The 18,423-nt window shown below is 38.9% G+C and overlaps 2 protein-coding genes across 3 annotated transcripts in view; one reads left to right on the top strand and one right to left on the bottom strand.

The window, feature by feature from the left end:
- LOC123515753 (hemicentin-1-like) overlaps positions 1-18,423 on the bottom strand; it is a 63,252-nt gene that overhangs the window by 17,176 nt on the left and 27,653 nt on the right. The window contains exons 44-67 of the mRNA XM_045274609.1: positions 18,207-18,361; positions 17,854-18,002; positions 17,420-17,567; positions 17,062-17,254; positions 16,788-16,977; positions 15,508-15,626; positions 15,007-15,172; positions 14,733-14,884; positions 14,340-14,490; positions 14,075-14,232; positions 13,722-13,845; positions 13,258-13,415; positions 12,941-13,064; positions 12,712-12,804; positions 3,057-3,245; positions 2,722-2,915; positions 2,291-2,471; positions 1,979-2,089; positions 1,647-1,838; positions 1,234-1,379; positions 734-1,067; positions 520-626; positions 307-399; positions 65-146 (exon numbers count right to left, since the gene is read on the bottom strand). Of these exons, the coding sequence (XP_045130544.1) occupies positions 65-146; positions 307-399; positions 520-626; positions 734-1,067; positions 1,234-1,379; positions 1,647-1,838; positions 1,979-2,089; positions 2,291-2,471; positions 2,722-2,915; positions 3,057-3,245; positions 12,712-12,804; positions 12,941-13,064; positions 13,258-13,415; positions 13,722-13,845; positions 14,075-14,232; positions 14,340-14,490; positions 14,733-14,884; positions 15,007-15,172; positions 15,508-15,626; positions 16,788-16,977; positions 17,062-17,254; positions 17,420-17,567; positions 17,854-18,002; positions 18,207-18,361 (3,709 nt within the window). The remainder of the gene's footprint in view (positions 1-64; positions 147-306; positions 400-519; positions 627-733; positions 1,068-1,233; positions 1,380-1,646; positions 1,839-1,978; positions 2,090-2,290; positions 2,472-2,721; positions 2,916-3,056; positions 3,246-12,711; positions 12,805-12,940; positions 13,065-13,257; positions 13,416-13,721; positions 13,846-14,074; positions 14,233-14,339; positions 14,491-14,732; positions 14,885-15,006; positions 15,173-15,507; positions 15,627-16,787; positions 16,978-17,061; positions 17,255-17,419; positions 17,568-17,853; positions 18,003-18,206; positions 18,362-18,423) is intronic.
- Positions 5,798-11,124, top strand: LOC123515509 (glutamate receptor 2-like). 2 transcript variants are annotated; one of them, XM_045274184.1, is made up of 11 exons: positions 5,798-5,998; positions 6,339-6,450; positions 6,898-7,045; positions 8,277-8,396; positions 8,582-8,788; positions 8,963-9,066; positions 9,448-9,618; positions 9,892-9,999; positions 10,089-10,199; positions 10,544-10,761; positions 11,015-11,124. In XM_045274184.1, the coding sequence occupies exons 1-10, from the start codon at positions 5,848-5,850 to the stop codon at positions 10,680-10,682; spliced, it is 1,371 nt and encodes a 456-aa protein (XP_045130119.1). In that variant the 5' UTR covers positions 5,798-5,847; the 3' UTR covers positions 10,683-10,761; positions 11,015-11,124. The 2 variants fall into 2 exon arrangements, with proteins under 2 accessions (XP_045130119.1, XP_045130120.1); XM_045274185.1 differs by lacking the exon at positions 8,277-8,396.

Raw genomic sequence — 18,423 nt, 5'->3', positions numbered from 1 at the left:
TTGCAGTCCACTTTGAATTTCTTTATGGGGAACAACTTCATAACCTTACAATCAAACCACACACCAAAAACATTGAGGTGGAAGGTTTCATCTGTCGCACCAACTACATTAACTGCTTGACACATGTAGTCTCCATCATCGTCTTCCTGTCCAAGAAACACAAACCTCAATACAAATATCTCTCTTTCTCTCTCTGTAATAAACAGCTTTAATAATAATAGAGTAAATTTCTGAAACCAAGGAAATGAACTAATGCAAAAAACAAATACGTAAAATAAAAAGAAGAAAAAATCAAGGAGACTATACCTCAACACTAGTGAAGAAGAGAATGTGGCCTTCCTCAAGCATCTGCAGTCTAGAAGATGGTTTAAGTTGGGAGCCTCCATGAGACCAAATAACCTGTAATGTTTCCATTCTGTTGATCCAGCCATTACAAAACTGCCACAATAAACTTCAATAGTAAAAATAGGAGACATGAGAAAAACTAGCTTTTAATAACTTTGACTCTATAGAGCTCACCTCAGGTGGTGGGTCACCCTGGGCATCACACTCCAGCACCAACGGCTTCCCCACTGTCACATTGTAATGCCGGAATGGCCGTTCCTCAGTTTGTATGTCTGGAGGAACTAAATGTACATGCAAATAAAAATGTATTAGTGAAAGAAAATCAAATTATGTTATAGATAAAATGCCTCATAAAACAAAATCCTCATATTTTCAGATATATACGAACCCAAGACATCCAATCTGAAAGTCTTGTGAGTAGTTCCTGCTTCATTGGCCACCTGGCAGGAGTACATGCCTTCCTCTTGCTTTGTAATCAGTGGCAAGAAAAGACGTGAGCCATCAGTGGAGATGGTGTAATGTGCCCCATCAAGCTGCCTGTCATTGTCCTCTTCAGGATAGGTTGTTGAGTGCCAGCCTGATTGTGAGCTGAAATCTTCAAACATTTCTGGGCTGAATGTAGAATTGTCATAGTCATAATACTGATCCAGGTTGGTTGGACTGTCCATCACCAGTTCAATTTCCTCACTCCACAGTGTGTCCTGCTCTAGTCGTTGGCCAGACTATAATGTTAAAACATATGTTTATGTAATGCAATATGACACATTAAGTAATACACCAAGCTCAATTACATACATTTATCACCCTGTCAACATATTGAAATATTTCAATAAAATGAATCCAGCAAAAGAATACTCATAAACATTTGCTGATGACTTAAGTACTTGCCTTTGTCCACGTGATATTGTAATGGGACTGAATGCCTGGCCCCAGCTGTCCTGCAGATTGAGGTTTCACTCTGCACTCAAGAATAGTATTTTCCCCTTCCACCAACATCAACTCTTCATTAGTTTGCCCTTCCAGTTCCGGAACAGCTGTGAAATAATAAAGGTGAAATCAATATCTTATGGTGATGACACTATGTAATATTCATGGAGAAATAGGGTTGTGATTGATGGTAGTTTGTGGGAACCACTTAGGTGTGCCTGAAAGTGAGGCATTGAAATTGGGTATTATTTATCATGAAGTGGCAATACATCAAGACTTCATAGCCAGAAATTGAGGAAAAATCTATCCAACAAATCTATACCAATGACTTATCACAATATTGATGCAATGATACACAACAATCAAATCCTCACAAATAACATGAAGAGAAGTGGTGAGCTGTGCTTCTCCAGCTGGATTTACTGCCACACACACATAGATCCCAACATCCCTCGGCCCAACACCCACTAGAGTCAAGTCTCGACCGCCAGTACCAACCACTCGCTTTGATGACGACACCAGCGCCTGGGAACCTTGGTACCACAAACGGCGAGGCAGAGGATATCCTGGAGGAGGAAAAATTTTTTTCTTATCAAAGAGGAAAGACATAAATCATCCTACTTAATAATGAAGGATGAAATGTACACTTACCCTATTTCGTTGATTATGATATACAACTAGCATGTGATACATTATAATTCCAGACCTGTGACTGGGCAGGGGAGTGTGATGGTCTGGCCATGAGTGATGGTGACGGCAGCTGAGTGAGTGGAGTTCTGAGGCTGACCTATGGTGGGTAGTTCAGCCTCCACATTACCTGAGAATACGTCAGAAATTTGCAGCAATATTTGAAATATAGATTTTACAATATATGTGTAGCAGTTCATTTCTTCCAAATGATCCAAGCAAATTTCATATATTCATTCCAATTCATTCAATATTATTCATGCTATTAATGAAAAAGGGAAGAAAAGCAAATGAACACACGAACAGACAATAAGAAAAAATTTTGTTTTACCTTTATGAAGAACCACAAAATTGCTAGGAAGGGCCGACATATTGATACGTGGAGGAGAATAGACTTCCAGCTTTATCAATTTGCTGTCCTGTCCAGCTTGATTGTGGGCCAGGCAACTATAGATTCCAGCATCCTCCACTGATGCCTTGCTCACCACTACTCTCTCCCCACCCCCCATCACCTGTGTGAGTAACAGGTACCATTACCAGAAGGGAAAACTAAAACCAATGAGTGACAAACACAACCTACAGTAATCATAACGATGTAAATGCAGATAAATGCTAATAAATAATAGAAATTAAGATGACATAGCTAATAACATTAGAAGTGCAGATGTGAACGTTGTCTGAGTTTACTATTTCATTCCAATAATCATCATTATAAAAGTAGTCCATTAAAAGAGCTATAGTTTGTTATGTTTTCATGTTCACCTTAAAATGGAGGGGAAGAGAAGTATTAGGGTAAAGAGTCCAGGTCCTGTTGGGGGCAGGAAAGCCCTTCCGTAGGTAGCACTCGAGTACAGCATGGCCACCCTCTGTCACTGTCACCACCTCCATTTCCCTGAGGCCTTCCACAGTGTTGTGCTTCACCACACTAAGTCTTCCTTCCACAATCTCTGGTAGTACTGAAGAAACAAATGTTCACACATTAGTTCTGCATTGTGTACTGTGAGCAAAGAAACTAATATTTCAAAAGTAAGTGGGATAAATGCTTACGTATAGTTACACACACACACACACACACACACACACACACACACACTTACCAAGAACATTCAAAACAAGGTCCACATCCAGCAGACCCACCAAGTTAGTGCTGGTACACGTGTACACTCCAGTGTTGTGGCTACCAGCTCGCACCACTCGCAGCCATTGTCCATTCCTTTCTGTGTTAATGTTTCCCTTGCCATTAATGTCAATCGGTGAGCCATCTCTCTCCCATGTCACTGTTGGGGCTACATAAGAAAGAGAGTGGATATAACTCTGTGAAAATAGTTAAAGGATTTCATAACCCAATCCCTATTTTCTTAACGAGAAGAGCCAAATGTGATCAGAGACAGAGAAACCAATGGACCAATACTACAAATACAAAGATAATGAAATTTGAAAAGAGCAAGAGAACACAGGAATAAGTTTGTGAAAATAGTTGAAGGAATTCATAACATCCAACCCTATTTCATATATGTTGAGTTTTGTTTTTTGCATAATTCTATTGTAATTTTCATGATTTTCAAGTCTTACGGCATAAATTGAAAATCTTACACTTTTTTCTCCACATCCTGTTTTTATAATCTGTTCTTTAAACAATTTGAAAAAAAATTCCCTTTTTCAAGTGTTACATATATATATATATATATATATATATATATATATATATATATATATATATATATATATATATATATATATATGATGTCTCTTCCAAAACATCAGGGTGTGCTTCTTTCAGTTACTTGGCAGTGATGAAAGGGTATTTTTCACTTCACTTTCCAGCAGTTTGTCAGTCCTTGGGTGTGTCTTTCTTTTCTTATGATTTAATTACCATTTCATACACAAACTTGTGGTCTCTAACGCGAAATCCTACTGCAAGACACCACAGTAGCTTGTGAGGCATACTATTTTCCTAATGAGGAGCAGGAATTTGATGAGTGCCTAGGACCAGCATTGTGAATAAGGAGATACTGGAAAGAAAGGCAAAACATCATCTAAAGCCACTCTAGATATACAGTATATATAAGAATACTCGTAGAATAAAAAAAAAATCATGGTTAAAACAGTAGTGCACCTTTGAGAGAGAGAGAGAGAAATCAGTTTGGTCTCTCTCTCTCTCTCTCTCTCTCTCTGATCTATAAATCCATTTATTTGAACGACCCACCGAAAGACAAACAGCAATAACACTTCGCTCTGATGATTCCTCGGTCTCCTGTGTACTATTATTTATGGAACTCAGTGGTCAAACTTTTGTTATGGAGCATATGAATAGGAGATGAGATACAGGCGTCTTGTCAGGACACCATAATTACAGATCTCTCTCTCTCTCTCTCTCTCTCAGCATACTATATTATATTATAGATCCTTGTGTTAGTAAAGTATGCGTTCATCGATTATATAACTCAATCAATCATATAATTGTATAACTGTTATGGAGTGAGGTAATTGGTTAGGCAAATTTGTATCTTAATCGATGTCTATTACACCTGGAATCGAGAGAAATGTTGGAAGGGGAGATGCATAGCTATAAGTTTCATCATTTGGCTTAGAAATGTAGAAAAAATAAAACGCAACGTGGGAGAAAACATTGAAAGAGTAAATTATGAGATACATTTTAGGGAAGTTCTTAAAAAACGAGAGAGAGAGAGAGAGAGAGAGAGAGAGAGAGAGAGAGAGAGAGAGTTAAAAAATTTATGTCGGGACAAAGATAGCGAGACAAAGTTATGCCCCAGCCACGAACAAAACTTTGGTGTGGTCACGAAAGTCTGGCTACGGTACCTTCTCTTCTTATTCTTTATCTTAGGTGAACACGGTATAGGTTAGAGACGGCGGTAAAAATACGTAACTCATAAATTCGTCCGGTTCTTCTGTTTCACTCGACATTATGAATCGTACAACCGTAAAATAACATGCAGAACACGTATCAGAGAATATAAGACAAATTAATAGTATATACATATAGCTTTGTTTCTCCCTCTCCTCCTCTTTCACTAATTTCCAAGGGGGACGCAACCCTTTGGGAAAAAGCAGGAATTTATCTCATTATCTAATCATATTTGTCATTCTCTTAACGAGAGCATGCTTAAGTAATGAGAAGTTTATGAAAACTGCTAAAGTATCGCCTTTTTCTTTAAAATCTAGGAGGGGATTTTATTCATTGATAGAAGGGAGGAGTGGGGGAGAGACATATTCCTAAAGGAAGCGTGGTGGTAAAAAAAAAAAATAATAAAAAAAAAGTTAAGAACTACTACGCTGTGAGGGTTCATGAAAAATGTGTAATAAGAAGAAAGTTGTGACGAACCACCTGGGGATTGCGTGCCGTGCTTATAAGGCCCAAGACATCTCTTCTCTCAGTCATCAATGCGTTAGGTCAGTCAGTCCTGTGCCAGCCAGAGGGTGAGTTGGGTCTCTCTCTCTCTCTCTCTCTCTCTCTCTCTCTCTCTCTCTCTCTCTCTGCCAGTTTTCATCCTATCTAGGTTTCTAATACGTCTTTTTCACGGTAAGATTAAGTTTCATTAGTATTATTACCACCATCGTCCCCTTTCCGGAGTGCTAACTATAAATATTACTCAAAACGAACTTGAAAACAACAGTAGCCGAGAAGCAATTACCTGTATATATATTTCACGCTCGAGTCGTATATACCCAAGTACTAAATAATCTAATAGCAATAACAGCTGTAGTAGTAGTAGTAGTAGTAATGGTTGTGGTGGTGGTAGTAGTAGTAGTAGTAGTAGTAGTAGTAGTAGTAGTAGTAGTAGTAGTAGTAGTAGTAATGGTTGTGGTGGTGGTAGTAGTAGTAGTAGTGCTGACCGTGCCCTCTGTGAATCAGTGTGCAGGATAGTGATGGCAAGGTGGCGAGGAGTGATTGTGTTAGCGGTGGTGATGGCAGTAATTACGACTGTGAGTGCTGACCGTCCACTGATGAAAATGATTAGGGACATTATGCAGCAGCGCCAATGGAACCACGTGGTGCTGCTCGATCCGGAGGACTCAGGTGAACTATTGCTCTTTACTCTTCATGTAGCGACTGAACATAACTTCCTTCTTCATTTCGCCTGGAAAACTTCATCATGTCAGCTGAACGGAATGATTCTCCCACGCAATGTAATCAACAATAACTTGAATTTGTGGGCTTCATTCGAGACATTACTTAAACCTTTCTGTATTTTTCCTCTTCACGTATTTCATGAACTTAATTCGAGTCGTAGTACAAAACTGGATTATTTTTTCCACTCAACGTAAACATTAATCACTCAAAATTTGAATTTATGGACTTAATTTCCATTCATAAAACCTAAAACTAGATACATTTTTCTAATGGGACGTGGCGGCAGAGATACTTTCGCCCCAAGAGACGACGCAACTGATGGCGGACATCGTTAATTCTGCTGCTGGGTCAATCATTCCCTTGGCATCCAATAACACCCTCGCCCTCGGCCTCTACCAGTAAGTTTTCTTCTGCACCCCCTGCCATATCCTTCACCCTCACTAGTCTTTTCCGTAATGTTCTACCTTCTGCCTTCTCTCCACTCAATTCTATCAAATCATTTTAAATACAATCTTTCTATCTCTTCCTTAGTATGCCTTGCTTCATTTCAAGACAGCGTGGGCAAACCAATATGTGTGTGTGTGTGTGTGTGTGTGTAATATCCAGCTCGATCTGAATGCATCAACCTTGTACTTAACTCTAGCAGGAAATATTTTAATCGCCCATTTCGTGAATAAGTGATCTGAGACAACACTTGAATCTATGATCGAGTATCATAAACATCTCATTACATTATTTTACGATCACGTTCATATTTCGTATACACACAGGTTACTCCTGGTGCCGAAAACAAAAACACACTGTAAATAATGAAATAAAAATTTAATGATTCAGTATTTGCACAGTTCGATCCAGACCAGCAGCACGTTCCAAGGCGGAGTGGATGGCGGTGCCGACACTGGGCGAGTGATGTACCTTCGGGACCCACGCTACAGATCACAGTTCATCGCACAGTGGGACGAGCCAGGGCAAAGTTCCACTTTCATGAGCATGGTAAGACATCTAACACATGTACTGCTAGCGACAGTAATATCAAACGTAGTAAGTCAGCTTATATGGCGACAACGTGGAGTATGTCACGTTGTACACAAATTTTTCTGTGCACTGTTGTCAATTGTCATTCGTTTCATCTTAAGGCGGGTTCACACGTGCCAATTTGCGACTTTTTTTTTTTATATCTTTACGTACGTAGAGTTTCTGACTCGCAATCGGCGCATAGCGAATGCGAAAGTCGCAAATCAAGACCATGTTGGTTTCACTAGTCGATTTGCGGCTTTATTTACGTCGTGATGTCACGGAGTAAGTTTTAAAAATGTGGCCTCCAGGGATAGAGAAGATGTTAGAGTTGGTGAGGGAAAAAGAACACCTCTGGGATCCCAGCTATTAATTTTAGTGAAAAAAAAAAATTATGCAAATTGTCGTTAGACGAAATAGCTGCCACTCTATAAGAAATGTTTCCCTCAATGCAGAGTGTTGTTGGAATGATTTAATTTTATTCCAATTGTGCATAATCTTCATAAGATTAACAGTTTTCTTATCAGAAATGTTGGCTAATTTAGAGTGTGGTAGACACTCTTCTTTCTTTCTACTTAGACATCCAAAAGCATTTTCTTTTCTGTTGACTCCTCCGGTATGCCAAAAGAGGAGCAACCACAGCTTCAACACGAGGCGTCGCAATGGGTAAGCAACATAGGCAGTTGCTTGGTGGGGATAGAGAGGGACGGCTGATATTATGTTATTTATCATTTACGTATTTTATAAGTCAATTCTTTAATAAAATATTTATTTACTGATCCATTGTCCTGAACTTCATTCATCATCATTCTGGGCTGGAGGCCCCCATGGTCCTTCTTGCCTAGGGCCCCCAGGTAATATAGAAACCCCCCTGCTTCAGCATCGTCACTGAGGAAGACATCTTGGCGGGTAGCTGTTTGTTTGCATTTGCTTCCTGCCAAAACGCCAACTAGTCGTTTCAAGGTGCTACATCTGACACTTTCCAACGAGAAGGGATGAGTCAGAAACTCTACGTACGTAAAATAACAGTCGCAAATTTGGTCATGCACACGCATCACACAACTGCATTGAACATTAGTTATCTTCACTCACTATGAATGCTCCATTTTGTTTTTCTTTTTTTTTTTTATGAAATGGTGACCTAATATTTGTCATGTGTGTGTGTGTGTGTGTTATTCATCAATGTTAATACTATGGTTACATGCTGCAGGCAGGAAAACTTGGGTTCTACACTGAACAGCAAGAGTGGCTCGTTTTGCTGTCTAGGAATATCTCGTTTCAGCAAGTAAAAGACGTTCTTGCTGACGTCAACATTTACGTGGATAGTGAGGTATTGTGTGTGCTGTAATATGTATGAATATCATGATGATTCATACAATTTTAGATGATTCTTTTGACTTTTGTCTTGAAATTAGCAACTCGATGGGCTTCTTCACTTTTCTTATCTTTGCCCTGTGACACATTAAAAAATAGTAAAGAAATAGAAAAATAAATAAAAGAAAAACTCCCCTGCAGGTGATGTTGTGCCAGGAAACTGTGGAAAGTCACTTTAAAATAATCGAGGTGTGGAATGTGGGTCGAGAAGCAGGCAGCCACACCATACAGCAGGAGACGTGGGGTTTCTGGACACCAGCTACAGGGCTGCAGCAGGTTACTCGTGAGAACAAATATGATCGACGCAAGGACCTGCAAGGCTTTCATCTCCGGGTGGCTACTATCAAGGTTACATTTTGCTGTTCTTTCCAGCACTCACTTTCTCTTTCCACGAAGCATTTCATAATATCACCTTATTGATTTTCCCACGTTTATTTATTTATCTATTTTATGGATTTGGCTGGGAGGTGGGTGATAATGGGAAATTTATTATGGGGAGGTAATATTCACTCTGGTCCACAGACGATGCCATATGAAAGTCTGGTGCAGGACAGGATGCTTCAGAATTTCCGTGAGGGTTATGTTGTGGATGTGTGGCACACCTTGCAAGAACAACTCAATTTTACGTAAGTTTTTGTTGAAGTGGTACTTGGGTAGGGATAAGGCCTTGAATATCCTTATAATACACACACACACATACATACACACACACACACACACACACACACACACACACACACACACACACACACACACACACACACACACATACACTAAGAGAAGACTGTAAGAAATTGCACACAAATAAGATTGAAGAAAAATGTGAGGAAATACATTTTTCTGGCAGAGCAATCAGCCAATGACATGCAGTGATGAAGTTATGTCTGCAAGAAGCAAATTCACAAATTTAAAGATAAAGGTGAAACACTATGGGATGGACTCAATTCTGTAGAAAATATAATCGTGGGTACAGTAAAAACACATTCTTATCTGTCTCCATGCTTCAGCTATACTGCCACCAACACTCTATTCGGCTCACTGCAAAAGGATGGCCGCACGTGGAATGGAATGGTGGGGATGCTGCAGACTGATGATGCAGATGTTGCTGTGGCGCCTCTGTCCATCACACAGATACGCTCCCTGTCTATTGACTTCACCTTGCCTATACAGATCGTGAGGTATGTGATAGTGACTCCTGTGACTCAGTCTCTCTCTCTCTCTCTCTCTCTCTCTCTCTCTCTCTCTCTCTCTCTCTCTCTCTCTCTCTCTCTCTCTCTCTCTCTCTCTCTCTCTCTCTCTCTCTCTCTCTCTCTCTCTCTCTCTCTCTCTCTCTCTCTCTCTCTCTCTCTCTCTCTCTCTCTCTCTGTTTAGTCATCTGACAAGTCTTTTTCTTTTGCTGTTGTCACATTGAGATAACAACTAACAGTCACCTCTATCCACCCCACATTTAGCACGGTTATACATCCGCCGGCCAGTGCTGGAGGGCACCTGGACACTGTATGGGCAGCCCTTCGATATGTACCTCTGGGTTACCATACCAGTCTCCATCCTTGCATGTGGTGAGCCCATGCACAGAGTGGCAGTGTGACAATGATTAAGAGACCCTTCAGTGCTGTTAAATAATAATCTTGTGTATTACCACCCACAGCTGTGGCACTATGGCTCTTCAACTCAGTGACAGTGCATCTGGGTGTCAACCAACATTTTATCAGTGCCAATCAGGCATTCTGGATAATATTCTCAGGCATCATTCAGCAGTGTGAGTTCCCACTAATAACATGACACGTTTTCTTTAAATGTTATCCCTTATTTCACATTAATTTCATCAATGATGTAGCTTATTACATGCACGCAGTACAGGGTTGTTGTTGTTGTTGTTTTTTTATGTAAGAGAGAACTACCAAGGGCAAAAGAATCTATATTAAAAAAAAAAGGCCCACTTGAATTGTAGTCTCCATAAAAGAATCAAACGCTTGCTTTTGATGACCTGTGTGTTTTCAAGCAAGCACAAAACTTGAGATGGTACTGTACATAATCAAATACTCAGTGAAGCATAGATCACATGCATGGAGCGACAATGCATTGTAAACTCATTTTCAACAGCAACACCAGTGGAGCCTCGTCCAGTGTCAGGAAAGATTGTGTTCTTCTCAGGATTATGGATGGGTTTGGTGCTGCTCACATGCTATTCAGCTATTCTGGTGTCCATCCTTACTACACGTCAGCCCCAACTCCCTTTTAAAGACTTTAAGGGACTCCTGGAGCATCCAAACTGGAACCTTGGAGTTCGCACCAACACTGCACTTGCTGACTCCCTTGCAGTTAGTGTTCTTTTATCATTTACTGTTAACCTTTTTCTTTATTATTCTGTTTTCAGACAGAGTTAAAAAAAATCTCATTAAACACATTCTTGAAATTCTTTAACAGTGACACATAGCAAAATTTTCCTTCCAGGTACAATTACAGATGGCACCTAAATTAAGAAAACTGCTGTTGCATTTTCTACAAGTCATAAAAGACAGCTTCATTTATGCTGCCATCTGGTCATACTCATACAGATGCTTTCTCTTCCAGCTAGCTCCTGTGGGTTCTCCCATGCGAATGTCGTGGGAAAAGATGGTAGGCAAAGATCCAATAAAGAATCTACCCTATAACAATGATGATGCACTTGCCAGTGTTCTGCAAGGTACCTCTTTTCTTTACATGCACTTACTCACAAACACTTGTTCCATAAATAGTTTATGTATATAACCAGTTTTTTTCTCTGCCGACAAACATTTTTGTTCCCTCATCCATGTATACATGAATTTCTATTTCACTGATGGGGAATTTTAACACCAATATTAAACAGACTTCCAGCTCTCCTCATCAGTATTGTTTTATAGGGAAGTATGCATTCTTCGCCAACAAGGAATACATAATATACCGCTTGCAACGTAAGCTCCCTGTCCAGCAAGCCATGGACATTGTGGACACCAAGACAGACTTCCTCCGCCGTGGTATCGGCTTTGGTTTACAGAAGCACTCCCCTTACAAGAAGCTATTCAACCATGTGTATGTCTCTATGTTATTTGTCATTCACGTGCTTATCTTGAATTAGTCAATATTTAAGAAATGTGCAGTCATTATAAATTAACATGTAAAAATGGATGACAAATGTTATTTAAACTGTCAAATACACATAAGCAGTAGAACTATATAAATGTATTTACACACACACACACACACACACACACACACACACACACACACACACACACACACACACACACACACACACACACACACACACACACAGAAGTAGAAACACACATATGTACTAAAAGGATAAGCACTTTTCAATGCAGATTATCAAAGATGACCCAGAAGGGCCACTTGAATCGCCTTAAACGCAAATGGTGGCCTAATATTGACCGGAACCCTGAGAAGGCTTATCCCACACCAGGCTTCAAGGAGGTGAAGATTGCTCACTTTTCCTGTTCTTTTCATACAGTTGTCTTATACTTTTCTTTTATATTCCCTGAAGAAAATAATATATATATATATATATATATATATATATATATATATATATATATATATATATATATATATATATATATATATATATATATATATCATCAACTCTTCAAAGCATTTCAGTTATATAGTTTAGTATAATGAAATGTCTTGTTCTGCAGGTTTTCACTGTGTTCATCATACTGGGAGGGGGAATAATCTGTGCACTGGCATTCTTGTTGATAGAGTGTTTGGTCAGTGACCACTCAAAATCATCTTCGTCTAAACAATCAACCTCTCCTTCCTTGTACTGACGGGCCAAGGACTATACTGCTCATAATTATTTCTTCAGATTTCAAAGATGGTTTCATTATTCCTTCCCAATCCCAAAATTCTTGCAATTTCTTCAGATTTATACCATGAAAATCTCAAGATAAACCATTATATTACTACACAAGATTAGTAAATCTCCGTCAGTTTCCCTTCAATTATATGTTTATGTTGATCACTGACAAATGGTTAACAAACAAGCATAAAGCAATTATAGAAGTACTTTGAAACTCTGTCAATAGCAAGAAAACAATGGAAACATTTTGAGACCAATAAAGAGGAGTATAAAGTCAAGAGCATTCAATCTGAGTTTCTATGAACCAAGACAGTGAGATAACTGAAAAGATGTGTGGAGTTATGAAAACTGAGGAAAGACTAACCATTAGAAAACTGTTAACTGAAGTAAGAATTTCAGCATATAGATAACATATCTTTTGACTTACATGGAGTAGCTTCCACAGGACATTCTAAGATAATGCTGTCTCCCTCTTTCACTGTTATATCTGTCACTGCTTCATCAGGTAAGTAAGGAGGCACTGCAATCAGGAGAGAGAGAAGAAATACAGGTAAGGGGTTCCAATGTCTCATTTCTTCAATCATTTTATGCAATGTAGGCAAACTGCATAAAATGAATGAGTCAAGTTATTACATCACACAAAACACCAATCATACCCATGACTTCCAAAGTGAAGTTGAAGGTGTCTTGGCCAGCAGTATTGGAGGCTGTACAGCTGATTGTTCCTTCATCTTCCAGCAATACTTCCTTCACTTGCAGTCGTTTACCCTTGTCAAGAATCTGTCGCAGTAATTAATGTTCATTTTATTAGTTTTTGTATGGTTTGACTGTTTTAAACATATGCAAGACAATGGCAAGATTCCCAAGGTCTATTCATGTATTCTAGCTGATCTCCATTCATATCAATTCATAAATTTTGGTGTTGATTTATTAAAAAAAGGGGAAAAAGAAAAACAGATACATTTTGTCTCACCTGATAATGTGGGTGGTCAGGAGTGACAAGTGTGTCATCATGCACCCAGGACAAGCTGGGCCTGGGGCTGCCAGAAGCTTCACATACAAACTCCACACTCTGGCCAGCAACACCAATGACTCTTGACTGAGTATTGGCTCTTTCGATCACAGCTGGTACTGTAGAAAAGAATCAATTAAGTATTTGCAAGTAAGCATACATACATACATCAATTATCCATTCAGTATCTATGGATCTAAATATTACCATTCTCCAGTAGCAGTGTAAGAAGCACATTCATTATCCACGTCATAAAACCAACTTCAATTTGGATAGTAACTTGTTAAGTTTCCCTCTCTCAACTCAGTGGCTTTGGATCGAATACTTTACATTTTGAAGCTGAGTAATAAAAGATAACAATTGGCTATGTTGGTGTATTTATGAAAATATTTCTTTGACAGACTTGATCATGTATTCTTACTCACCTTGTACAGCAATATTGTAGGTAAGGGTGTCCTGTCCAGCAGCATTAACTGCCACACAAGTAAAGGCTCCTCCATCTCCCTTCCTCACTCTTCGAAGATGTAGTTCTCTGCCCTCAGACCGTACCTAATGTCATGTTATTTTAAATTGAATGGTTTTACATTATTTATTCATTTATTTCATATAGTTATTTTCATAGTTCATTTACAACAATTTAGATCAAGTGTACTTTATAATGCACATAATAAAAGAATAAGATAGCAGCTCTTCCCGTCCATGACTGACAGCAACTGGTACCAGCTGCAAGCTTTGAGAATGGCATATATATTCAACAATATCTAGCATTTCCACACACCTGAAAGTTTGGGTTGAGGAAGGGAGTGATGGGTTGTCCATGTCTGATCCATGACACAGCAGGCGTTAGGGAACTGTCTACTTCACAAGTCAATGTCAGTGGGTCATTCAATACCACCTCCAGGTTCTTCTCTGATGGTGGTGTGATGAGAGGTCGTCCTGTGGATGGGAAGCACATATCATTACTTCCTGCTTGTATAATAGGAAGATATTCATTAAAACTGATATTTTGATAAAAACCACATGAAAACATAAAGACAACTCACTGTGAATGACAACCAGGAAGTCTCGGCCTGCAGTGCCTGAGGTTGAGTTAGCAGTGCAGGTGTAGTGACCAGAATCATTTGTCTGTGCATGGTGCAGCCTCAGCACTTGTCCCCCCTCCAGCAGCTCCAAGTGATCATTAACTTCTATCTCCTGGTGCACATAAGATATCAAGATGTGCAATGGATATCAATATAATAAAGCTTTCCTACATTGTATACAAATATTCTACTTCTGATCTACTTTATTTCATACTCATTTTAATCTACACTTTGCTAGTATATTATGAAATACTTTTATAGAATTTTATATTTGTACAAATAAACTTAGTGAATAAACTTTTTCATACTGAGAATACAATTTTCAGCTCTCAAACCTTGAACAGTGTCATGTACCTGAATGTCTCTAGTCCAGGTGACAGTGGGTGTGGGAGTTCCAATGACATAACACTCAAGGTCCATAGTGCGCCCAACCACTCCGTGTGTTTTTCCTCCAATGCCTCCTCCAATGGCATTCTCCACCAAATCCTCTATTATTATCGGTGGCACTGAAGTAAAGTATGTCATTATACGTCCATTAATGCACTCCGCAATTACTTCATGTGAATCTGAGTGACTGTTTCAATACTGCCAGACAAATAATTTTTTCTACCTTAAAAAAAAAACTTACCCATAACCTGCACTTGAAAATTAAGATGGTCCTCTCCAGCTTCATTAGCAGCTTTACAGGTGTAATTGGCAGTGTGAGAAGAAAGAGTTCTCAGAAATTTAAGTTGCTCTCCATTTCCTGTCACATGAAGAAATGGGTCCTGTCTTCCATCTATTTCCCTTCCATCCTGCACGACAAGAAATAAAGTTAAAAGATACATTTTATTGGGAAGTGAATGAAAAATTGTAATGTGGTGTAATGTATAGTAAAGAGATAAAAGATGTGTGTAATTGAACACTCAAAATCATCTTGGCTAATCATGAATGAAAATTTTAAGAGAAATGGGCATCAAGAAAACATTGAAATAAGCAAACATGACTAATAAAATAACAAGATATAGGAAAAGAGATAAAATGAAAGTATGTACAGTGGAAGAATTATTAAAATTTAAGTATACTCTCATAGTTCTAGCAAAAAGGAACATTAAGACCAAACAGCTAACATGCAATCCAATTCGCAAACCTTGAACCAGGTGATTGTAGCTCTGGGCCGGGCATCTACCACACAAAGGAGTGTTATTGTTGAGCTTTGCATTACCTCCAAACTGGTGCTTCCTTCTGGCTCCCGAATCACTGGAGGCACTGTGATATAAATGTCATTATGTATTTACATTTATCGTATAAGTACTCATTTTATTGTGGTGTGTGTGTGTGTGTGTGTGTGTGTGTGTGTGTGTGTGTGTGTGTGTGTGTGTGTGTGTGTGTGTGTGTGTGTATTTATCTAGTTGTATTTACGTAGTTGTAGTTTTACAGGGCCTGGGCTTTACACTCGTTTGGCCCCGTCTCCATATCTACACTTATCCAATTTTTCTTTAAAACTATGCACACTCGTTGCTATCACCACTTCTTCACTGAAGCTGTTCCACGTCTCAACATATCTTTGCGGGACACTTTATTTTTTAATATCTCTTAGACATCTTCCCTTCCTCAGCTTTTTACTATGCGATCTTGTGCTTCGAATGTCATGTTCTTCTCTCAGGATCAGTTTCTCATTATCCACTTGGTGTATTTACCTAGTTGTATTTACCTAGTTGTATTGTACAGGGTTCAAGCAGGGCTCATAGCATCCTGTCTCCATATCTCCATTCATCTAGTTTTTCTTTAAAGTTATGCACACTATGTGCTGCAACAATTTCCTTATCCAATGCATTCCATTTTTCCATCGTTCTGTGTGGAAAACTGTATTTTCCAACATCCTTCACACACTGCCTCATCCTGATCTTCTTTTCATGTCCTCTTGTCCTTCCATCTTCTTCTGCCAACAGCACCAGGTCTTCTTTGTCTATTTTTTCAATATCATTTACTATCTTATACATTGTTATTAGGTCACTGCATTATCTTCTATCCTGTAAGGTTGGCAGTCCCATTTCCTTCAGTCGTTCTTCATATGTGAGGTCCTTTAATTCCGGCACCATCTTTGTAGCAATCTTCCGTATCCTTTCCAGTTTTCTTATATCTTTTTTAGAGCTTGGTGTGTGTGTGTGTGTGTGTGTGTGTGTGTGTGTGTGTGTGTGTGTGTGTGTGTGTGTGTGTGTGTGTGTGTGTGTGTGTGTGTGTGTGTGTGTGTGTGTGTTGTATAGTAATCTTTGTTACCATGATAATTACTATGTATAGTGTTTTGTACCTATGAATGACACAGGTGAAGATCTTATTCTTTTATAATGTCTTTTAACACCATCATTCATTTCTTAATTAAAACAAAGTTACATTTTGCTATATATCTGACAATCACTTGCAACCTACCCAGAACTTCTACAAAAAAGGTGTCTTCAGCTGATCCTGCAGGGTTGGAGACCACACATGTGTAATGACCCTGGTGGCCTTTATTAGCCTCCAAGATAATGAGTGACTGATTGACTTCATGTAACTCCAAACCAGAGTCAAGTAGTTCTGATTCAGTCAACATCCTGCCATCTCCCACCAGCCAAGCCACCTGTCAATAACACATGTACACTGTGACATCCTTATAAAAGCATAAATATATCACCTTAATATCAAAACTTACTTGATGACTCACCTGTGGCCTTGGGTTTCCACTGGAGTGGCAGGAGAGTGTAAGTAAGCCTCCCTCATACACCTTGGCCTGCCTTGAGCTCGGTGTTGAGGTGATGACAGGTGGTGTCAGGACATTAAGAGTATAGTTAGTCATTAGTTCACCCACACTGTTACTGGCCACACATGAGATCTGTCCTGCCATTGAACTCAGCACTCTGGAAGGAAATAATTTTCTGCATTAATCATAGTTTTTTTGCTTGATGTTATATTTTCATGAAATATATCACTGTCTGTGGAAACAACATATTCAGCATTGCATATGAAATGAAGTTGCAGGTATTTACAGTGTTACTGACAGTCTGTTATCACTGCATGAATACCTTAGTATGTGGAGTTGTGTCTGAGCAGCAGAAAGCTGAATGTACTTGTCTGATGAGGACACTGGCAGGCCATTGATCAGCCACTGGATGCTGGGTTTGGGGCTCCCATCAACTGGGCACTCCAGAGACAACAGATGGTTCTGAAGCACTTAAAAAATGCATAAACCAAGAATTACTTATCAATACCAAGTATGTATTTCATTGCCTATCAGTCCCTGTACATACAAAATTATGAAAAAAAAAAAAAATCCACAATTATGAGAACAATGTGATGATAAATGCTAATCTATACACCAAAGAGATACATCTTCAATATACAAATACTGAATGCTATCTAATAAACAGAACAGCCAAAAGTAATTTAAAGAAAAGTCTATCTCACATGAATGAAAATCTTGTTGAGGTTGTGTGGTGGGTACAGAGGAGTGAGTTACCTGTGTGGTTAGTTTGAGGCTCATAGGTGAGGGATGGGTGGGCCAGCACAGTCACCTCAAACTCAAACTTGCCTGTGCCTGCAGCATTGCTTGCTACACACACATACCGACCACTGTCTCCATCATCAAGCTTAATCACTCTCAATAACCTGCCAATGAGAGGATAAAGTGGAAATTAATATAATAACACTTTTGATATAATAAATTCAGTCTTTCTATCTAAATGTTTAAGAATCTCTCTGATCTGCTCAATCAATTTTCTTTTTTTCATTATCTTATCAATCAAGTTCAATAACTACTTGATATACAACAAAATTAATGATTATTTCAGTTTCTCTCATTACCCTCTTTACCTGTCATCTTCTGTGTCATTAGACTTGAGTACTGGGCTGATCACTTGTCCATTCTTAAGCCACAAAATGGAAGGAAATGGGTTTGCCTCCACATCACAAAAGAGTTCTAAGTTTTCACCTTCCAGAGCTGTAATCTCCTCTTCTAGATCACTATCCTGTTGATAATAATGACTGTTTAATAGGATTTTGTATATACAGAGCAATGAAAATGTTAAAC

The sequence above is a fragment of the Portunus trituberculatus genome, chromosome 39 (assembly GCF_017591435.1).
Source record: "Portunus trituberculatus isolate SZX2019 chromosome 39, ASM1759143v1, whole genome shotgun sequence".
Classification (NCBI taxonomy): Eukaryota; Metazoa; Arthropoda; class Malacostraca; order Decapoda; family Portunidae; genus Portunus; species Portunus trituberculatus.
The sequence above is the reverse complement of the archived record's forward strand: the minus strand, read 5'-3'. Positions and strand labels throughout refer to the sequence as shown.